This window comes from Malaclemys terrapin, chromosome 13 (genome assembly GCF_027887155.1).
Source record: "Malaclemys terrapin pileata isolate rMalTer1 chromosome 13, rMalTer1.hap1, whole genome shotgun sequence".
Taxonomy (NCBI): domain Eukaryota; kingdom Metazoa; phylum Chordata; order Testudines; family Emydidae; genus Malaclemys; species Malaclemys terrapin.
The window spans coordinates 15483182-15505522 of NC_071517.1; the positions used below are offsets into that span (position 1 = coordinate 15483182).

General features: G+C 50.3%; 1 protein-coding gene across 1 annotated transcript; it reads right to left on the minus strand.

Moving 5' to 3' along the window:
- Nucleotides 1–584: 584 nt before the first annotated feature.
- Nucleotides 585–19157, minus strand: TRIM47 (tripartite motif containing 47). The gene is made up of 6 exons (XM_054047788.1): nucleotides 18411–19157; nucleotides 14111–14206; nucleotides 12846–13076; nucleotides 10785–10980; nucleotides 9744–9818; nucleotides 585–7345 (listed from the first exon to the last, which is right to left on the minus strand). The coding sequence occupies exons 1-6, from the start codon at nucleotides 19101–19103 to the stop codon at nucleotides 6720–6722; spliced, it is 1917 nt and encodes a 638-aa protein (XP_053903763.1). The 5' UTR covers nucleotides 19104–19157; the 3' UTR covers nucleotides 585–6719.
- Between the last annotated feature and the right edge of the window lie 3184 nt (nucleotides 19158–22341).

The window sequence follows — 22341 nt, forward strand, 5'->3', positions numbered from 1 at the left end:
AAATGATTTGCAGTGTTGCTTGTGCCCTGCTGAGCAGCTGCACTTCACGGGTGAGCGTTTAGGTTTGTAAAACGCTTTGGCACGATGTGAGTTACAAGTTATTTTTGAACCAATGTATTTTGCTGTGGTTCACGCCATGGTTTTTCTAAGGAAATTTCCTACCTGGCTCAGTAGTGGCAAAAACACTCATATTTTCTGGGCTCACATCCAGTTTACAATCCCATAAGTGAGAACTGTTTGTACATCACAGTGCAAAACCACCAGTGATATTTGGTGTTGTTGGCAGGATCTACCAGAGAGCAGCGCAGGGCTGAGATAAAATGGAGACAGAGCTATTTCTGATTCCTAGTTGGTGCCTGGATCAGAATTCAGATTACTGGTGGAGCAGGCTGAGAAAGCTCCTGTTTGCACTATGGATAAAATGGTGGTCAGTCCCTGTTGCTGCAAGATGATTGCTGATAACCATCATCACTTGGAAACAAATCTCCATTGTCTTATCCAGCATTAAAAAAACATTGAACAATCAATGACAAGATGGCCAGATAATTCAGTCGTTTTGTTTTGTAAGGAAAGACAATCCAGTATGATGTTTGTACACTGTTTAATGGTAGTTAACATTCTTTAATAGCATTATATTATTGTTACAGTTTCCTCACACACTTTAATACAGTAATTGTATACCTAAAAAAATCCTAAGTAAAAAGATGATCACTATGTGAGGCGAAAATTGCTCAAGAAAAAACAGACACTCGAAATTGCACAATGCTGTTTAAACAGCGGCTTATTGGATTTATCCTGTTGCTTATGGAAAAGCAGAGGATCGATCCAGGGTTGGTTCAGTGTGAATTTCCTGATCATTCCAGTTTACACCCCATGCATGTTAGGAACATAGGGATTTCAATCCAGGCCAGTGGTCCATCTAATTCAGCACCCTGTCTCCAAATACTATCAGATGCACCAGAGGAATCTCGAAGAGGGAAGTTATTGAATAAACTGCTGACGGAACTTTCTTCCTATCCCTGATAGTTAGAGTTTGGTTTGTGCCCTGAAGCATGAGAGTTTATCTTACTTCCAAATGGACTGAAAGAATAGGCAGGGGATATTCATCTTAAAATGAAGCAAATTGTATAGCTGTGATAAAGTGAATCAGCTCAACTGTTACCTTTTATTAAAGCTACTTTCACAAATTATTACAGGCAAATGTGGAAGATCATTTATAGCAGGTTCTCTGTAAAAATCCTGTTGTTTCATTTCATGGACATACAATTACTTCTGGGGCCTAGTGGATAGGGTTAGGGCAGGGCACTGGTTTCATGGTTGACCTTTGAACTCTTCCTCTCCAACCTGCCAGAGACTGGCAAGAATAGGCCAAGTTCAGGCATGGAGGTAAGCAGGTATACCAGCTATAACAGAAGTTGCAACTGCTTATCACAGGGCTGAGAAGGGCCCATGTCAATAGCTTCCTGCCATGCACTGCATTTCTGCACTATCCTTGTGGCTGCTTATGGAGTGGTTCTGAAGTCTTATCTCAGCGTTTTCTTCCATCCATAGGGAGGATAATATAATAATGCTTCCCTTTTTTATAGCACCTTTCAACAGTGGTTCTCAAAGCCCTTTCTAAAGCCGGGCATTAGTATCCCATTTCACAGACTGGGAAAAAGAGGCTTGGAATGGTTAAGTGATTCATCCAGTGTCAGTGGAAGTCAGTGGAAGAACTAGGAACAGAATCCAATTCTCCCAACTCATAATTCCCTGCTCTAACTGCTAGACATCATTGCCTCCTGAGTACTGCCGCTGCCTTCACTGCTGAAGCCCAGGATGGGGGAAAAGTTATGCAGATACACAGGGGAAAGACAAAAGTTTAGGCTCAGCCTAATTGATTAATCTCCTGAATGAATACCACAGACAGGGCGCGTGACATACACCTTTGCTATGGGCAACTGGGAGAATGGGGAATGCCCACCTTTGCATAATGAACCCTCTGCCAAAGACACATTCATTCTAATAAGGAATTAAGTCATCTTCTTTGACACACAAATGGAACCAGGGGCCCACTCCTGCAGCCCACACTCAGGCAAAACTCCCGTTGAAGCTGATGGGAGCTTTGCTCGAGTAACACAGTCAGAATTTGGCCCATGAGAGAAAGCAACATTAGCCGATAAAGACTTAAGCAAGTGTCCTAGAGCCCTTACCGCACATATTAAGCAGAAGTACAGAGATTAATATCTTATTTTTCCCTCTCACTACATTATGGATAGCTTCTCTGTTGTGAAGGTTGAATCTAGCTTTTTTGCTTATATAGCCATTTCCAATCCTAATCACCTCTAGCTTCGCCAAAACTAAAGCAATCCACATGAAATATTGTCTCACGCCACATTAGAGATTTTATGCAAAGTCAGACACAGAAAAGACAGAGTGTTTCAGAAATAAGAGTTAAAAACATAAGAAGTGAACACTGGTCCCCATTGAAATCAATCGCAAAATACCCATAGACTTAAACAGGGTCAAGATTTCATCCAAGGTGTTTTCACTTCTTGAAGAATTTGCTAATCTTTTTTTTTAATAGCTCATAATATTTCAAAAATCACCATATAATAATAATTCCTAGCTCTTATCTATCTATCTATATCTAGCACTTTTCATCAGTAGATCTCAAAAGTATTTTACAAAGGAGGTAAGGATCATTATGCCCATTTTACAGAATGGGAAGCTGCAGCACAGACCTGGGAAGTGACTTGCCCAATGTCATCCAGCAGGCTTCTGGTAGAGTTGGGAACAGAACCCAGATCTCCTGAAGTTGGTGGCCTTCAGAGGACTGGAGCCTTTGACTATTTTCAGAAGGCGAGTGGGTGCATTTCACCAGGCCTCCAAGTTGGGAGATGTACCTGTAATTTTAACTGTGAATTTCCTGGCCTTTGGACTGCTTTTTTAATTACAGCATTTTATTAAGGTTTTTTTCCATGAATATATTTCTATGTATTTACAGCCTTAACTCCATCTTAGCCAAATTCATCCCTACTGGAAGTGGGTTACATCAGTGGTGAATTTGACCCAATTATTTTCTCTTTACATAAATACAGTACACTAGGTCTCTTTTTTTTATATATAATGCAAGCTCTAGGAGGTAGGTGATAAACTAATATCAGAGAAAATTAACTCATAGCAAAGTATATAAGACTGAGACAGGTAGGAGATGAAGCTACTGCAGTGCACAGATGTGACAGTAATTCATTCCAGCTATTGTATATCTCCAGGGCATACTTGAGAAGGTGGCTTGAGAAATGTGCTCTTGAAAGTTCTCTTTTCCTTTCCACCTTTTTTTAGAAGGGATTCGCCACCATCCTTTATATTCAGGATACATTTATAAATGGTTAATACATAATTAACAGATGTTTTAATATATAGTTAATGAAAGGTTACAGATTGTCAGAATCCAATAGGTTGTTTATAACCAGGGCTTACAACCATCTAGAACAGCTTCTACTGGTGTGCTTATAACCATCTTCTATAACACATACAGTTTATATCTGTTACAACTTAGAACATCTATTAATCATTAAAACCCTTTATAAACTACACTGGGGTACATTAGTAACTAAAAAGGAACTGCACTAACTGGAGTCTTTTAGGAGTTTGGGATTTTAATGCTACTAAAGTTCCCAGGAAAGTAGAGATGTGATTATAACAGAAAAGGAAACCTGCAGTGATACCTTAATTAACTAAATTAATAGTTCCCGGATAAGAAACTATCTATTAAAAGTGAATTTTAATAAATACCGCTATTGCTATTTCAGGATCTCCAGCCACTGAATGGTGCTGGAGTCTCTCACTAGCAGCTATTTCATCCCACTGGCTGGGATATTTTATAGTACTGGGAAGCAGATTAAGGGCCCAGAGCTGCTTCAGCGGAAGTCAATTGGAATTTAGCCTAAGTAAAGGGTTCAGGACTGCCCTCATAATGCCCACAGGAATATTTTGCTTTCCCAAATGCAACAGACCAACATTGAAAGTATCTGCAGAAGATGATGCTCATGATGCATATATAAATGGTTTACATGTTCCCTTTACATGTACCGTCACTTTGTTCAGGGGATTGGCAATGGGATTTGGGGCATTTCATCTCTGTGTCGCCAGTTCAAACCCATCCCATATTGAAAGCTGCTACCATCTGGATGGTTATTTGGTGGACTATGTGAAAATGAACTTGGTGGTCCCAGACCAGTTTTAGTGGACAGGTGACATGACAACGGGGGCGGGCTAGTTAGCAGTCTCACCGAAGAAGCCAAGAACTGAATGAACCTCTCACAGAAGCTAGAGACGGAAAAGTTCTACAGCATTCGTTCATCTACTCCATCTCCTGGCTAACGCAAGATTGTTCTGCACAGTATATTTTTTAGTCCTTTATCCAAACCACTTTTAAATAATTCAGCTGATGGGGTTGTGACGTTGCACCCTATATGATTTTATGAAAATATGCTAATGAGAGTGAATATAATGTAACTGGAATATGCTTCATGCAAAAGGTCTCTTGTAAGGTATCATTACAAAGCTTATAATCTACTGAGTGTGTTCATCCTATTTGTATGAATGTATCATTCTTGTATCTGAAACTAGAAATATTAAATATAACTCTGAGGGCCGACTGTAATTATGCAAAGTGTGGGCCATTAATGGTGGTTTGGAATCTTGATGGCTCCCATCAATCAGGACAATTGACTGTGGATGGCTCTGTTTGCAGGCAGGCCTTCCTGTGAGTCAGGCTGGGAGGAATGAAGGCTTGGGGTCTTACAGTGACATGTGATCATGTCACCTGAACTGGAATCCATCTTTAACCTGGTGTTTTTCCATTGAGAAGGAGGGCTGGGAACCCAGAGGGACAAAGGATTCCCACCTTATGCAAAAGATATATAAGTGGGTGGAACAGAATAAGGGGGCGGGCATCATGAGAAATCCCCTAGCTACCACCTGAGCTGGAACAAGGGCTGTACCAGGAGAAAGGATTGTGCCCAGACTAGGAAGGTGTCCAGTCTGTGAAAGAAACTTATTGAAGCATCTCTGAGGGTGAGATTTTATCTGTATTCAGTTTTCTTACTGTATTAGGCATAGACTTGCGGGTTTTATTTTATTTTGTTTGGTAATTCACTTTGTTCTGTCTGTTACTACTTGGAACCATTTAAATCCTACTTTCTGTATTTAATAAAATCACTTTTTGCTCATTATTTAACCCAGAGTATGTATTAATACCTCGGGGGGAGGGGGGACAAACAGCTGTGCATATCTCTCTATCGGTGTTATAAAGGATGAACAATTTAGGAGTTTACCCTGTAAAAGCTTTATACAGGGTAAAACGGATTTATTTGGGGTTTGGACCCCACTGGGAGTTGGGCATCTGAGTGTTAAAGACAGGAACACTTCTTAAGCTGCTTTCAGTTAAATCTGCAGCTTTGGGGCACGTGGTTCAGACCCTGGGCCTGTGTTGGAGCAGCCTAGCGCGTCTGGCTCAACAAGACAGGCTGCTGGAGTTCCAGCAGGGGCAGAAGTAGTCTTGGCACATCAGTTGAAAGCCCCAGGGGGTTTCTGTGATCCAACCCATCACCGGGGTCTTCCACCATTTCCCTTGGGAGACTATTCCACAAAAGAATAGATCTCGCCATTAAGAAGTTTCCCTGATATTCAACTTTCATTCTCCTTAATTTCATCCCATTCCTCCTAGTTATAGCCCTACTTACCACCCCTAACAATTCCTACTAAAATGCGGTTACATCCTTGTGCATCGGCGTCATGTCCCATCGTCATCCTGCAGCCAATCCAGGTATTCTTTTAATCTTTCCTCAACCAAGCCATCCCTCCCACACCCGTAGTCATTCTTGCTGGTTTTCCCTGAATTCCTGTCTCCCTCTTTCTGGTGTGGAGGTGTGTTGGACTCAGTTGAGCATTCTAGGTGTGATCTCATTGGTGCTGGTCTATCACTTCCCTGCTTTGGGACATGAGGTGTCTTTAGGCACAGCATCCGTATGGCTTGGGGGGGGCGCTCTCACTCTTAGATATGGTCCCTCCAGAATAAGGTTGAGGTACGCTGGTGGTTCAGTGTACTGCTGCTGTGTAGAGCATTGTATTTGTACAGCCTATGCTGTACCTGCTGTTTTTAAAGCATTGTCTAGGAGGTGTTCGCCCAGAAAGCAGATTTTGAAGGCGTCGGGGGGCTAACACGTATTAAACGACCATCCCGCATTTACAGTGTGGAATAAGGCACAGAGCAGAGTAAATGTGGGATCATATGGTCGGAGCGGTCACTAAGATTATATCCCCTTGGTTAGGAATGGAGGGCTGGCAGGGATAGGCCATCATAAAATGCCCGGTTTTTAAAGATAATAATAATAGCTAGCTCTTATCTATTGCTTTTCCTCAGTAGATCTCAAAGCACTTTACAAAGCAGGTTAGTATAATTACTCCCATTTTACAGACGGGAAAAATGAGGCACAGAGCGGTGACATGACTTACCCACGGTCACCCAATGGCAGAGCCAGAAACAGAACCCAGGTCTCCTGAGTCCCAGTCCAGGGCTCTATCCGCCAAGAGGCGACTTCTGTTTGTTAACTCCTGGGTTACAAACAGCACAGGGCTAGAGTGGGTTGGCAGGGCTATTCCAGAGAGAAAACTATATAAGCCACGGTGCTGGTAAACAATTACAAGAGAGACTCCTGGGTCTTCTCTGCAAGTTACCTCCGCTTTAACACTGAAACACAATCTTTCTTCAACGGCCCAATCTGCATATGGGCATCTACGCTTTCAAGGAAAAAAGCTGGTTTGAGGTTATAAGCAAACAGCGATGGGAACTGGTGGTTGATCTTATTCTGGAAGGGGTCAAATTGGCCTTTTTTGAAGCGAGCAACCTTGAGCTGTTGGAGACACGTCATCTTGGTGTCCCTGACCCCATAGAAGGTCAGTGCCTTTTCTGAATACTCCAGGTACACCCCGATCGTGTGAAAGAAGGGCTGCTGGATAACGGATTCGAAGCCACCAAACCAGGCCACGTAGTTCTGTCCATTCCACTGCAGGCAGCAGGATTTCTCGTTCCTCCCCAGGCGGCCTCTGTCGTAGGACTCCCGCGGGTTGAAGCCCTCGGCAATGACGCCGATGCTCACCCAGCCGTCGATGATTTCCACCTCCCAGTAGTAGTTGCCTCGGTTCATCAGGTTCTCGCCCAGCACCTGCTCGCAGTTGATGAACCTGGTTGGGCTCTCGGGGTAGCCGATGGGGGTCAATACTCGTTTGGCCCCTTTGGTTCCAAACATCTGGAGGAACTTGTCCGCGGTATCGCTGTCCAAATCGATGATGAAGGCAACTGTGCAGGAGGGGACAAGCAAACACAAAAGAGAGAATCAGAATCGAATTTAGCACAGAGCATCCCTTTCCCCTTTAGCCCCAAGTGGTGAGTTTCAGTGGCTAACGTTAACAGGTCTGTTTCTGTACTATCGCTCTCCAATATCTGGGCAGAGGCCTTTCCCACCCCTGGCCCAATGGCAATGAACACCAACTCAGCTGTTGATTGAAATCAGCAAAGCTAAAGAGATGCGCCTTGGGGTATGTCTACACTACAAGCAAAGGTATGACTGTAGCATGCGGGAGGGGGATACCCGCACTAGCTTTACTCTAGCTAGCACAGGTAACCGTAGTAGCGTAGATGTGATGGCCCAGGCTTCAACACAGGCTAGCTACTAAAGCAGGAGCCTGCTGGGGAGCCTGGTTGCTAGCCCATGCCGCCGTACGAGCTGGAGTAAAGCCAGTGCGGGTATGCACGCGCATGCTACGATCACACCTTCACTTGCAGCGGAGACATGCCCTTAGTACTGTGTCCTACTGGCTGCTGGATGGATCTGGCCTTTGTCTGATCATCAGGAGAATTCCAGAGCAGAGAGCCCTGCCCCTGAGAACTTCCTGCCACCCCCACCCCTCTAGGAATTCAACCCTGCATACAGAATCAAAAGCATTCCTGCTGATTGCAGCTAAAATACAGTGTCTGATCTGATGGTGCGTGTTAGGGTGATTAGCCACAGACTAAGGCAGCAGATTATTAGCAGGGCCAGAAACAACATGAAAGACTGGCTCTTTCTGTCTAGCAGAGCGGTTAAGAGGCGTATTCTGAATTTACCCCGCAGCAGTTTTATCCATTAAGAGTTTCTTAATGCTGCAGTGAATTGCACAGACTCAGCCCTACCCCCAAATAAATTGACCACATGCCCTTGCACTGAGCAGCTGAGCAGGTACCCACCATGGATACTGACTTTGAAAGAAGCAACAGATTTTTATGGCTGGTATTGTTCTCTAGGGCAGCAGGGGGCTGGAGGGACATGGAGGCAATGGGCCTCCTACCACTGAATACTGTAGTAATTGGCCCCGGAAGGATACTATCTAAACCCAAGGAATTTCTGTCTGGTCAGAAGAGGGTTATGGCCTGGGGCCTTGTTGATGGGTATTTACAAAACAGGAGTTCAGTTGGGATAGAGTACTGGCCACCCTCCCACGCACAGGAATAAGGCACAGTGTAGATCCACGAAGCCCAGGAGATCCAGCTTGCAAGTCAGATGCAGAGGAGACAGGGGGAACAGAAGGTCCTTGAATTTCCAGCTGAACGAGGCGTTCATGGATTGGATCCATATCTGCACAGGCCCAACTTCCTTTGGGGAGCGTGTCCAGCAGCAGCTCCTCCAAGAAGACTGAGGAGTACCTGTGGCACTTTAGAGACTAACACATTTATTTGGGCATAAGCTTTCGTGGGCTAAAACCCACGAAAGTTTATGCCCAAATAAATGTGTTAGTCTCTAAGGTGCCACAAGTACTTCTCATTCTTTTTGCTGATACAGACTAACACGGCTACCACTCTGAAACCTGTCTCCAAGAAGACTGTTGACAGGCATTAGAAAATCGTCCTTGGATTTGTGAGTAAACGCATGTCTGCATGAACAGGCGAGGAGCAGAAAATAAAGCCAGGGGAAGAAAGCAGAGACCCATGGTAGTGTACAGGGGAGAGATGGCTCACTGGGAGGGATGCAAGCTCAATTTCTCTCCCCTCTCTGCGAGCTTGTGCTCCAGCAGCGCATGGTGGAGCAGTCTGTCAGATCGAGCCTCTTTCGGTTCTACAGCTGGTCTTTGTGTGGCAGCTTGCCAAGCACCGCACAGTGCTTTGAATATCAATCACACTGTCTGAATCAGGCAACTTTTCATTGTAACCTCTTCAGTTAGCCTGGCTCCTCCTTGGGCTCTTTTGAGACAGAATTTTGTCCGGCTTTAACAACTTTATCTATTCAGCAACCGAATTAGCCACCTGCCTGAAGCCATCAAACTGGTTCAAAACAGAGCGTGGAATTAGGGTTATTTTGATTACAAGTTATTTGACTCCAGAGGTTCCGAGCTAATTAAACAGAGGATCAAATTCATCTGTGACTGAATTAAGTGGAAAGGGCTTTACGTGCAACAGCGTCTTGGCTAGGTCCCCCATGACTGGTTTGGCAGAGCTACACATAGGCTGAGTTTTTAAGACTTTAGCTGGAAGGCAAATGGACTCCCTTTATTAGCTGTATGGTATTTATCCCAACAACATGGACCGGACCCTGCCAGGGAGCAGACATACAAATGCAGTTGCCAGTACAGAAAGTTTACATGTCATCAGTGTTTTGAGCAGAAAGGGGAAATGCAGCATCTGGCCTTAGCAACAGAAGCCAAAACAAAGGTCAGGGTCTTACATTTCAGGAAATAGTCTCTTGTCTCCAAGCAGGCTGGATTGTTTGATTTGTCCGAAGGTTGGGGCTCAGCGACTGCTGCAAGGAGAGGAATAAAAGGCGTCACCATCGAGCTACATAAACAGCAAAGCCAACAAAGCCCCCGTGAACGGATGCTGTGTGAATCTCAGAGGGAGGTGCAAAGCCCTGGCCCTCACATCTCAGGGTACATCGTGCTGCTCCTGCATTTAAAAATATAAAACCAAGAGCAAAAAAGGAACATCCCTGGGACTCTACAACATTCATGCAGGGTCCTACGACAGATGGTCCTGCTGCTGCACTGCCAGCCAGCCAACAGGGGGCACTAACAACCCAACCCCATGTTCCTAGGCTGAGGCCAGTACACAGTATACACAATACAAGGCAGATCCCTGTTGGACTGGGCTTAATGGCAGGCAATGGCCACATGTGTTCCGCAGGAGGAGACGGGCGTGGCTGGGAAGGGAATGATTTTGATGGGTCTCCAGGAGAATTACAAACAACGGGGAGTTGAACTAGTCATTAAAAGCTAAAATGGAGCTGCCCGAGTCTGTCTGAAACTCAACCAGCAGCTTCAGCTTCCCCCTCCCCTGCCAGGACAGAGAGTCCGGGAATGAAGTGGTAGGTCTGTGTTCAGAGGAGACAAGTCTCCCTTTCATGGGACGCCTCTTGGGGGGAGTTCCCCAAACCGCCCGGCCACACCTAGCTCCAAGCCTGTTTGTTGCCTTCTGATTTTCTAGTCGCTGTGGAAACTTCATAAAACCCCCCCGAGCGAGACGTGAGCCCAGACGGCAGAGGCTGACTGAGTGGCTGATTATGCAATTGCACAGTTTCCAAGGCTGTCGGGACGGGTAGGGAGCGCTTCACGGCTCTGCCCTGGGGGTGCTGGCTTCTCACATTCATTTGCTAGTTATAAAAGTTAAACAGGGACTCTCAAGAGCCTCAGTGCTCCTTGTGCACACTGGGGAGCAATATAAACCTCGGCCCACACACCCAGGGGCTAGCCCACGGTGGCTAAATACACACCTTCTTGCATCCCATGGAAACCAGACTCTTCATACCCCTTCCCCAGCAATTGGTCCCACTGGTTCTTGCATGCAGTCACCAGCAGCTCCTTCACGGCACACACAGCCTGACTGGACTTGGTGAAGCTCAGTTCCTTCTGGAAGCTTGGACATAGGGAACTCTTTTCCTCAGCTGCTATTTTTAAGGTCTGGAACTCCTGAGCCAAGGATACAGGGATTAAGAGCCTGCAAGAATCTTGGGCTGCGTCTTGTTCCACCACCACACCCCTTCCCAAAACACTAGTGCAGTGATTGTTCCCAGGACCCAGCATGAAGACAGACATGCAACAGAGTGGGAACGACTTCTCTGGCCATGTGTTCCTTAGTCAGTTTCAAATCTGACTCAAGAATATCACATACAACAGTATCTCCTCCCACCAAGGACCATTGTGGCACAGTGGAAGCGTGCAGGGCCCATAACCCAGAGGTTGATAGATCAAAACCATCCTCTGCTATTTAGGGGGGAGGGATAGCTCAGTGGTTTGAGCATTGGCCTGCTAAACCCAGGGTTATGACTTCAATCCTTGAGGGGGCCACTTAGGGATCTGGGGCAAAATCAGTACTTGGTCCTGCTAGTGAAGGCAGGGGGCTGGACTCAATGACCTTTCAAGGTCCCTTCCAGTTCTAGGAGATAGGATAGGATATCTCTATTTCCACAGCTGAGGTGCTTGAGGATTGCTCACTCTGCAGAGATTGCCTCTATGCTAGGGGCTGCTTTGTGCATGCCCACAATAGCTGTCCATTATTTTTCCCCCCTTTAACTTTCCAGTGAGTGGCAAGAGGCGAGTTAGTTCACATACAACCCAGTATCAAACTCACTGTAGTGACCTTTAATTACGGGCCTGAGCCAAGGGCGTCATTTGCATTATTTTTTTCCCCAACAACTCCCCCTCTTCACCTCCTATTTCCATTCACCTGCTACCCGATTAACATGCCCTTAGGAGGCACAAGTCTACAGGCTTTGTCCCCACACTGCTGCATTGCAGATCTGAACCTGCTATTATGCATGTGTAACACCAACAGACCCTGATTGTCAGCAGGCACAACCGGACCTGGGACCTCTGGAGCTCAGTGCATGAGCCTCTCTCTACTGCATGAGCTAAAAGCCACCTGGCTGTTCGCTAAGGCTGAGGAGCAGACTCATTAATCTCTAAGGGGTCTCGGTGCCACTACATGGGACAGAGCACCAAACCCAGGAGATGCGTGGGTTACACATGCGCTGTCACATACCAGTAGGGATCGCTGACATATTCTAACCTTTGCCAGCTCCTGGGCCCTTGTTCTTCACAGAGTCATGCCCTCAGTTATAATGAAGGTTCAGTGTTAACAATAATTTGGTAAGTATCTAGCTATGTACTTGGTGCAGGTCAACATGCACTCCCAGCGTCTCGCTGCTCCCAGCACCCAGGCGCTCCCAGCTCCCGCTGCTGACAGTGAACCTCTGCTCCATCTGCTCCCTGTGTCCGTCTGTCTTCCATTTGCAACATGAGCGTGGGCAAGTTGCTCACTAGCAGCCTGACCCAAAGCCCACTGAAGGCAATGGAAAAACACCTGTTGCTTTCAGTGGGCTTTGGGTCAGATCCTGATTGAATAATGGATTAGCCAAGAGCTGCACTGCAGTTTGGAGGGAGAGGAGCTTGGAAGTGTCATGTTCCAGCCATGGCCGGCTCCAGCGTTTTTGCCACCACAAGCGGCGGGGGGAAAAAGAAGCTGCGATCGGCAGCACTTCGGCGGCAGCTCTACCGCCACCGCTTCATTCTTCGGCGGCAATTCGGCGGCAGGTCCTTCCCTCCAAGAGAGACTGAGGGACCCGCCACCGAATTGCCACTGAAGAGCCGTACGTGCGACCCCTTTCTGTTGGCTGCCCCAAGCACCTGCTTGCTGCGCTAGTGCCTGGAGCCGGCCCTGGTTCCAGCTCCCCAGGTCCACAGGAAGCGCTAGCGGAGATCAGTACCTCCGGTCATTTGTGATTTTTAACCCTGCCCCAGCGCTTGCTCCGCTCCTGGCGCCAGTCCCTGCGCACCTGTAGGAAGTAAATGGTATCCGTGCTCGGAACCCTCTCCAGGTTCTGTCTGCACTGAGCCAGCTTGGCACGCTTCTCCTCCTTCTGCCGGAGATCTGCTTCAGCCTCAAGCAGCATGGATCGCTCGCCATCCTCGATGAAGCCAGTCACCTCTTTCTGGAAGGTCACCAGAGCTCTGGATGCTTCATCAAAGAGCCTGCTGACCTTTTCCTTCTCCTTCAGGGCGGCGCTCTACGCACACAAAGATGGGCATCTGCATTATTAGTAATCAGCTTTCCCCTTTCTATAGCTCAGTTCAGGGAAGGATCTCAGAGCTCTTTACAAACAGCAGCAGTTCATTAAGATCTTGCCTGTACTGGGGTTTTTGGCACTAATGCAGCTGCACCGGCGCAAACCACCACTTGTACTAGGGCACCGTGCTTACATGAAGGGTCTGCACGGTGCAGCTGAAGTGGTGCCAAAAAATGCACTCCAAGCAGTGTAGACAAGGCCTATGCCACACCCCACCCCTCTGAGGTCGGCGGTTGTTACTGCCTCCATTTTATACAGGGAGAAACGGAGGCACAGAGAGGTGACGTGAACCAAGGTCAGGCAGGGAGGCAGGTGTAGAACCCAACAGACCGCACTGTGCCCCTTTGCGTTTCCATGGAGCATGGCTGCACTTGTCCAACATGTTTCACTTTGATCACCTCTCTCCACAGGAAATGGCAGTTCAGCACCTTCCCTCAGGCTGCGCTTTGCTGTCCCATGCAGAGATGCAGTTCATGCCAAATCCACGGTCTGAAATGTGGAGCAGGCAGGACACCTCCCCAGATGGGAGCAGAAAACTAGGTGAAACGTAGAGGCGAATGGGTGACAGACACGCAACCCTGGAGTATAATCAGCCTGCTGAAAGCTTAGGAATGTGGCTGCCATGGGGACTGACAGGGCTAAAAGAAATACCTCCCCAGCTGAGTTCCTCCAGGGGAGCAACCTCAGTCCCAGAAATGGTTTCCTCAGGGGCAGTATTTCCTATCCTGACAACATTCCAGATTGGGGGCCATGTATTGGGTCAGACGGCCACCATGCTTTCCCAAAGCACGTGAGCACTCCCGAACTGGGAAGAGCTGCCTCTAGTAGAAGTCTCTCCGAAGTTGCTCTTGGTTCTAGGGGGGCTCGCCGGGGCATTTGTTAGAGGCCGCAGTTCAGAGGGAAGGTGGAAGGGAGCAGGAAATGCTCCAAGCTCAGCTCAAGCCCTGGGCAAGGTGAGGACAAGGTCATCTTACTTTGATGAGCTCCACGGTCTTTCTGGTCTGCGCGACGGTGACTCCCAGCTCATCCAGCTGGTTCTCCACGCAGCTCAGGATTTTGGGTCGCTGGGCCTTGAAAACAAAAAGGATGAAAACAGCCCTGCTGAAAGGTGCGTTAGCTGCCATACCCGGGTTGCGTTCAGAACCTGAGCCTTCAGCGTCTTATACACATCACCTGCAGGGAGCCACAGCACTCGCTCCATAGCGAATGTTACAAACCCTTTTTCATGATAACCCTTATTTTTCACATCCACCCCTCTAAATTCTGTAAATAAAAACCAACTGAGCTGAAAATCGGGAGGATGCCTCTGAGGCCAAGGCAGAACTTTTCTACCAAATTTCAGGCAAATCAAACAGGGGATTCCAGAATTATGGGCCCCCAAAATCAAGCAGGCGGTCAGTTTGCAAATGCTTAGTCCTTCCTTAGTCCTCAAATTGCAGCGGAGACGCAGACATCAATGGACTCTGCCTTCCCTTGAGGTTCGGGCGGCCAGGGAGACACGGGAGAGATTTGGAGTTCTTTTCTAGACTGACAAAATCCCAGAACTGTGGGGCTGGAAGGGACTTTGAGAGGTCAGCATTGTGCACTGAGGTAGGACCAGCCGTGACAGATGTTTGTCCAACCTGTTTAAATGAGCCGCTCGCTGCGAGCAGGATTCAAACTTGTGCCAACCCTATTGGCTTTCATGTCCAACACTGCAAGCTTCCAAGATCACACGGCTCGCCCAACTGGATGGGGCATTTCATGGACCCAATGGACACCCGTTACGCCAGTCACACCTTCATGCCCCCTATTACCCACCGCTCAGAACAGTGTGTGCATCTTCAGCACCTTGCAGGGTGGGTAACTCACCACGCAGGGTGTTCCACTCTACTTCTGTGCTCATTGGCTTAATAGCTCTGGCAACATGGGGCATGGAGGGGAGGGCCACACCTATTGGCAGAGGCAGGGATGGGACATCATGCTCATTGGCATTGATGTGGGGGGGGTCAGGGAGGCTGTGTGGATGGGTAGAGCGAAAGGGGCATGCAGGAGGTAAGGGGTACTGTAGTTAGGGAGACAGGGAACCATCTCTGCCCCATCCCAACCAGGTCCCACTGCACAGATCCCCCACTCCCACATTTGAACTGGTGAGTCAGACCGGGACTGGCAGCTCGGGCATGAGGATATTTACTGGAGTTGAAGAGGGGGCATTTCTGGAGGGGGGTGTGTGTGGATGGAAGGGCAGAGATGGCTCCCCCAACAGCAATCTCTTCCTGCTTCCCCCCACCCAACTGACCCATGTCCTGCACATCTAGGACTCGTATTGGGCCTCCTATTAATGCCCCCCAGGGTGAGCAGGGCTATGGTGGCGTATGAGGGAAAGAGGGTTGGGGGCAGGTGGGTGCCGAAGGAGCAGGAGAAAGCAAGAGGGCACTAGCACTGCCCCAACAGACCTGCAAGGACTCACCAGGCAGGGGAGTCACTCTGTTCCAAGTGTCCTATTGGCCCCATCTCCCTTAGCCCCACCCCCGTCCTTTGCTACCTCCCACTTTAACAACAGAAATTCGAATGCAAAAAACTTTGTTAAACATGGAGCAACGGCTGCAGCCTCACAGCAGTGTAGTGAGCTCCCCATCCCCTTCCAGAGCAGGGACGAGACATTCCTCAGCATCCTTCCAAAGGGGAGAGGACTGCTCCCGAACCTCAAAGGTTGGATAACCAAGGAATGCTGTGTAAAGGCCCCTGCGCACCCCTTACAAGAGTGTCAGCTTCACCACAACACACATTAGAACATGTGCAGCTGTGCTGGATGTGTTGGAAGCATCACCTTAACTCTGCATTGCCTGGTGTTCTAATGGTTGCAGAGTGTGTTGTGTCCTCAGGCCAAAATTAACTTGTAAAAGGCATGAGGGGGCGGGACCTTGACTCCACATTTCCTGGGTGTCTGAGGTTTGAATTCTGGGAAGAAGGCTCTCCCCTTCATGAAGGTTGCGAGGGGCACAGTACGTGGCTGCAGCCACAGATGCACATAAGCAACGTTCGTGGTGTTTGGATAGACATCGGCCTGGGAGAGGTGCATTGAGAGCAAGGCACACTGTGCTGTCGCCCGATGAAGGGAAAAAGCCAGCCACACGCCAAACCATACCAACAGCACGGCACACGCCAGTGGCTGAGAGCATAAGGAGACCAGAGCATAGGAGAGATCTTACCCTGGAAGCTGCAGAACCCCATGGGAGGGAGCGAGGAGGGTCAACGAAATTGACATTGACACAGTCCAGGCTGTTTACGGCAACTTCAGATCCCAATGCAGCTGCCCGATACTTCTTCCCCAGAAGCTGACCCCACCCTCCTCCATTGCCAGATACCATCTTGGACTAACCTTTCTGATGCCTGGGTGGTGGTGAAGCATGACCCCTAGCATTACCAGGCCCCCTTTCCCGTCCCTCAAGCCAATCCACTGTGAGTAGCTACATTAATATTAATGAGCCAACACTGTCCAGTAGATTGTGCCTCCAATATGATCTGCCTTAAACACGCTAGATCCGGTGGGCAGTGTACTGTTTGCCTAAGGCTGGCAGCTCCTCGGAGATCCTGCCTTCCTGTGTGTTCTCCACAGTGCAGATCACACCGACGGCACTCAATAATAAAGGCAAGAGGATTTCTCTGCAGCAGGAGAGTGGCCTCAAGAACCAGATGAAATAGCATGTGTTAATTCCAGGCCGGTACTCCCCACTATAAATCAGGTCTGTGATCACCTAGGTTTGCCTCTACCAGCTACGCCCACTCAGAGCTTCCTAGCACCAGCGGGAATCAGACTCCGATCCATCTGCTGCAATAGCACAGAGCCCCTGCCACTTGAGCTGAAGGAGACTCCCCATTAAGTGTTAGCGGTATAAGAGCCATAACACAGACACTTCAGCAACTCTGATTCTAGTCAGTAGAGGGCAGTGGCCATTAGCCAGGTCATGGCAATGCCTCCTCTCTCGCTTTGGGAACTTCTCCCAACTACTGCAGATGAGCTAGAATGAAACTGACAGCTCAAGGAAACCTTGTGGGTGAGAATTTGGTAGATGAGTCAGGCCCATCTGGGAACTGGAGTGATGGAAAAATCCCTGCCGACAGAACACAAAAGACGAATGGAGCAAGGAATGGAATCTGGGAATGGAGCCAAAAGAAATAAAGGACCTGATTTAAGATACTGTGGGAAAGAGACACAAGTGGACAAATTGCTCCCGGGTTTAATTCAAGTGAAGGCCATGGAGTGAGGCCAGGGATGGATTTGGCCCAGTACGTCCCAAAGGAACCTGCATATGCCCAGACTTTTGTTTCTGCCTCCTCCCCAAACCCACACATAATCAGTTACATTACCAGATCTCTTGCATGTGTGTAATCTGGCAGCCCAGACGGAACCCTTTGTAGCAGTCCGGTTAAACTGTTATTTTTACATAAAAACATCTTGTCAGTGGATTTTCCAATGCGGCTTTCCCCCCGCCTGGCTGCAGCTCCAGGGAATTGCAGAGAACAGAGCACCATTTTCAAGTTAACAAGCACAGAGTGTTCTGGGATCTTGACACCTTTTTTCCCTTCCTTCTCCCTCCACTGGCAAAATCCTACCTTGACTGTTAAGCACTATACTATGAAAAGGACTATGCCATAGCACTGTGATTTAACAGGGTTGGGGACTTTGGTCCTACATGTGTGCACAGGGCCAAACTGTGTTCCCAGCTTGGAAAACAGACAACCCCCTCCCCAACCCAGGCTTTAGCCCATCACTCAATTTATATTTCAGTCCTGGGCTCCCTGCAGACAGATCTACCAATGCCCTTTAATCCTGCCCTGCAGCATCACTGATATTCCAGTCCTGGGATGCCTCTCCAAAAAAGCTCTGTGATGTCCTTCATTCCTGACCCCACCTCTCAATGCTGGTATGAACTAAACGGATCTGCTGATGCCCCTCAATCCTGACCCACAGCTGCTATCCAAACCTGCAGCTCTACCGATGCCCCCGATGCACAGCATCCTGCTATCCCACCCCTGCGCTCCCTCCCAGTTCTGTCAATGCTCCTCAATCCTGACCCAGGCCTAGGCTCCCCCCACCCAGCCCTACCGATGCCCCTCAATCCTGACCCACAGCCCCCTGCTATCCCAGCCCTGATGCCCCTCAATGCAACACTCCCTGCTGTCCTGGCCCTGGGGAGCAAACCCCACAAGGGTCTGGGCACCCAGCGTGGCGAGGGCTGTTCAGAGAGGTAGAAAGATCCTCCCCTAGCCCCTTCTGTGCCCCCACCTTACCTCCTTGTGCTCCCGCTCCACCTCCACCGCCACCACCTCGTGGCTCCGGTGCTCCTGGCCCTGGCACAGCTGGCAGATGCAGGCCTGGTCGGTGCGGCAGAAGCTCTCCAGCGGCCGGAGGTGCAGCTTGCATAGGCTGTCCTCGATGCGGCGCAGCGGGGGCACCAGGCGGTGGCCCTGGAAGGCCGGGCTCCGCAGGTGGGGCTGCAGGTGGGGCGGGCAGAAGGAGGCCAGGCACACCAGGCAGGACTGGGCCGCCGTGGCCCGCTCGCCCTCGGGGCAGACATCGCACAGCACCCCGTCCTCCTGCGCCGCCTCCGGCTCCTGTCGCTGGGGGGCGCCGCCGGGCTCCGACGGGCCGGGGGCCTCCTCCTCCGGGGGCGCCGGCGGGGCCATGGGGCTGCGGGCGCTGGGCGGCGGCTGACGGAGCTGGAGTAGCTCGCACAGCGTGTGGTTCTTGCGGAGCTGGAGGTCGGCCGGGAAGGGCTCCTGGCACAGCGGGCAGCGGGGGGCGCCCTGCCCGCCGCCCGCCCCGGCCCCCGGGCGGTGTCTGTGCGCCCCCAGGCAGCCCAGACAGAAGTTGTGGCCGCAGGGGATGGTGACCGGGTCCTTCAGGGTGTCCAGGCAGATGGGGCAGCCGAAGGGGGAGTCCTGCGGGCTGGGCAGGCTGCCGCCGGCCGAGCCGTTCTCCATGCTGTTCGGGCGAGCTGCTCCCTGCGAGTGCGAGGGACTGGGGGACTCGCCAGCCGGGAGCAGGGCGGCCAGCTCCGCCCAACAGGAACTGGTGTCAGAGCGGTAGCCCTGGGGCCGGCACTGGGGTAGCGTGACCAGACAGCAAGTGTGAAAAATCGGGACAGGGGGTGGGGGGTAATAGGAGCCTATATAAGAAAAAGACCCCAAAATCGGGACTGTCCCTATAAAATCAGGCCATCTGGTCACCCTACTCTGGGGGGGACGGGGGGTGCAGAATCCCCAAGAGAAACGGTTGTGGGGGGCAGGCCCCTGCAGTGGGGATCCCCCAGAGACCGTGACATGGGGGTGCCCCCTGCAATGGAGATTCCCTCAGAGACAGTGACATGGGGGTACCCCCTGAAGCAGGGACCCCCCAACAGAAAGTGACATGGGGAATAGCAATAGCCCCCTCCATTAGGGATCTTCCAGAGTAAGTGACATGTTGGTACCTCCCCACCCCCCAGCAGGGATCCCCAGGAGAAAGAGACCTGTGGCACAGCCCCCTCCAGCAGGGATCCCCCCCACAGTGCACTCACTGACAACATTTTGGGGGGGGGGAGGATTAAACTAACCTTTTATTTAAGTGTCAGAACAGAGAATTCTTTCCTGGGTGTCTGGCTGGTGAGTCTTGCTCACATGCTCAGAGTTTAGCTGATCACCCTATTTGGGGTCAGGAAGGAATTTTTCTCCAGGGCAGATTGGCAGAGGCCTTGGCGGGGGGGTTCGCCTTCCTCTGCAGCGTGGGGCATGGGGTCACTTGCTGGAGGATTCTCTGCACCTTGAAGTCTTTAAACCTCAAGTTGAGGACTTCAGGAGCTCAGACACAGGTCATGGGTTTGTTACAGCAGTGGGTGGGTGAGATTCTGTGGCCTGCGTTGTGCAGGAGGTCAGATTAGACGATCATAATGGTCCCTTCTGACCTTAAAGTCTATGAATTTAAAAAAAAAATCAGAGCAAGTTTCCTCCCCACCAAACCCTCTCTCCATCACCAAAGACGAGTGACTCTCCTTCCCCTAGAGAGGAGGGTTTCAGAGCAATCTGGGGCACGTTGGCTTTACAGGCCCATTGTCATGGACAGAGGCTGATTTTCTGTTCCGTGCGTGTACAGCTCCTAGCACAGTGGGGCTGTGAGCCATGACTGGGCTCCTAGGTGCTGCCTTAATACAAATAATAGCAGCAAGTGTCATGGTGATCAGAGAGGCCATGCCCCTGCAAAAACACATTGTGAGCAGTCCCTCTGGAGTTAATAGAACTATATGCACCTGGAGGATTTGGCTTGGCCATCAATGTTAGTAGGATTCGGGGTTGTGTATGGGGTTTTGGACACATCTGCTCACAACTGCTTGCTCAGAACCCACCATTTTCAGCCCATTAAAATAAAATCTGCATCAACCTATCTACAACCCCGGGAGCAATGCACCGAGTTTCCCATGGGATTCCTCACATGCCTCCAGTTGCTCATGTGCGTAAGAGTTTGCGAGGTTGGATCCTAGCCCAGGGTAGTTACACGGTGCCAGTCTCTGTAATTTCTATGTGCTGGATTCCAGTGACTAGGCCAGCCATCGTTATCAGGCCATTTTTATTTCTCTAGGATCAGGTCAGTTGTATAAATATCTTTTGCTGGACAGTCAGTTTTATGTGTGTTTGCTTTTAAGGTTTGAAAACGCCATGCCCATGGTTGGCTTCGAAGCAAGCAGAGCAATGAGATACAGGCTTTTTCCTTCTCGTGTTGCCCCAAACCCTTCCTGCTGGGGGCATGCTCTGGCCACTAGATGAGACAGATTCCTTCCCTCCTTCTCTCAGTCAGCCCCCTGGCCTGCCGGCTCGCATACCCCAGGCCAAAATCACTGCTGGCAGAGGCGGGTGCTGCTCCGTTGAAGCCGCTAGGCCGCCAGTGTTGAATATGGCCCTCTGCTATTCATGTTCTTCAGAGCATGGGAGCCAGGCTGACAGGGGACAGTGCAGCGTCAACAGGGGGCAGGAGGCAAATGGCCAGCCAGTATCAGGAAGGGTGCCCCCTTCCATGGCTGCTCCAGATGCTGCCCAGGTGAAGGGAGTTGGGCAGGGGCTCTGTGGAGAGCCAGAGCTATGGGGCAGTACCCAGGCTAAGGAGCTGGGTGATTTGCTGCCTAACTTTCGTCCTCCTGAACGGGGAAAAATAAAAGCTATATGGAGACCTGGGTTCCCGAAATTCTGCCACTCCTCCACCCCTTGCAGCCCAGCTCTCCCTGCAGGACAGAGCCTCCCTCCCAGCCTTTACCCTAGCTGACCCATTTTCCTCCCACCCGAGTCTTTGAGCTTCCTTCCAAGTCAGGCAGCTGTGCCTCTCCTGGCAGTTGGCCAGCAGCAACCAACTGGGACAGTCCCTGCTACTCTCCCTTCTGCTCTGCCAAGCCCTGCCCGCCCAACCCTGGGGCCCACCTCTGCGAGGGAGCGATCAGACATTGACATGGAAGCATGACGGTGGATGGAAAGCTGGAGAGGAAAGGGTTTGCAGCAGGGGCTGCTTGAAGTGGGCATGGATGGGGCAGTAGGGGCCTAGTGACCAGGGGCGGCTCCAGGCACCAGGTGAGCAAGCTGGTGCTTGGGGTGGCAGATTGTTTGAGGCAGCATTCTGCCCAATCCTAGGGCGGCATGGCCGCTTTTTTTTTTTGTTCTGCTCCGGCCGCCCTGTAGGGGGTGGCGGCGCGGAGAACCAGAGCACCCTGCAGGGCAGTCCTCTTCCTTCCCTCCCCGCCGACCGGAGCGGAGCCCTCGTGGCAGGCGGCGGCGTAGCGGGTGGGGCCGCGTGGCAGCACCCCTGCTGTAGCCCTGGCCGCCCCTTTCTCTCTCTTTCCCGCCCGCTTCCTCCCTCCCCCGCCCCCCCCAGCCAGTCCCCCTGCACCCGCGCTCCGGCCGCACCACAGGTTTTTTCTTTTTTGTTTGTTTGTTTTGCTTTGTCGTTCTGGCCGCCCCATTTTTTTTTTATTTGTTTTTGCTTGGGGCGGCCAAAAAGCCAGAGCCAGAGCTCACCCTTTTCCTGCCGACTCCCTTCCTCCCATGCCGATCCAGTGGGATGCCCCAATCTCCACAATTGGATGGGGGGGGGGAGAAAGGAGCACTAACCCAAGAGGGAAACAGGTGGGGGAAATAGGCTGGTCAGAGAAGGAAGCTGAGGCAAGGAGGGGAATCTGAATTCAGTCTCAGCTTTGTCTGCAAA

Bases quoted from the DNA above. Each gene is read 5' to 3' on its own strand.
- TRIM47 (XM_054047788.1), bottom strand. From the start codon at position 19,103: ATGGAGAACGGCTCGGCCGGCGGCAGCCTGCCCAGCCCGCAGGACTCC. The intron at 13,077-14,110 runs GTAAGATGACCT...TTGTGTGCGTAG, and splicing joins AGACCGTGGAGCTCATCAAA to AGCGCCGCCCTGAAGGAGAA. The intron at 9,819-10,784 runs GTGTGTATTTAG...CTCTCCTTGCAG, and splicing joins TTTCCATGGGATGCAAGAAG to CAGTCGCTGAGCCCCAACCT.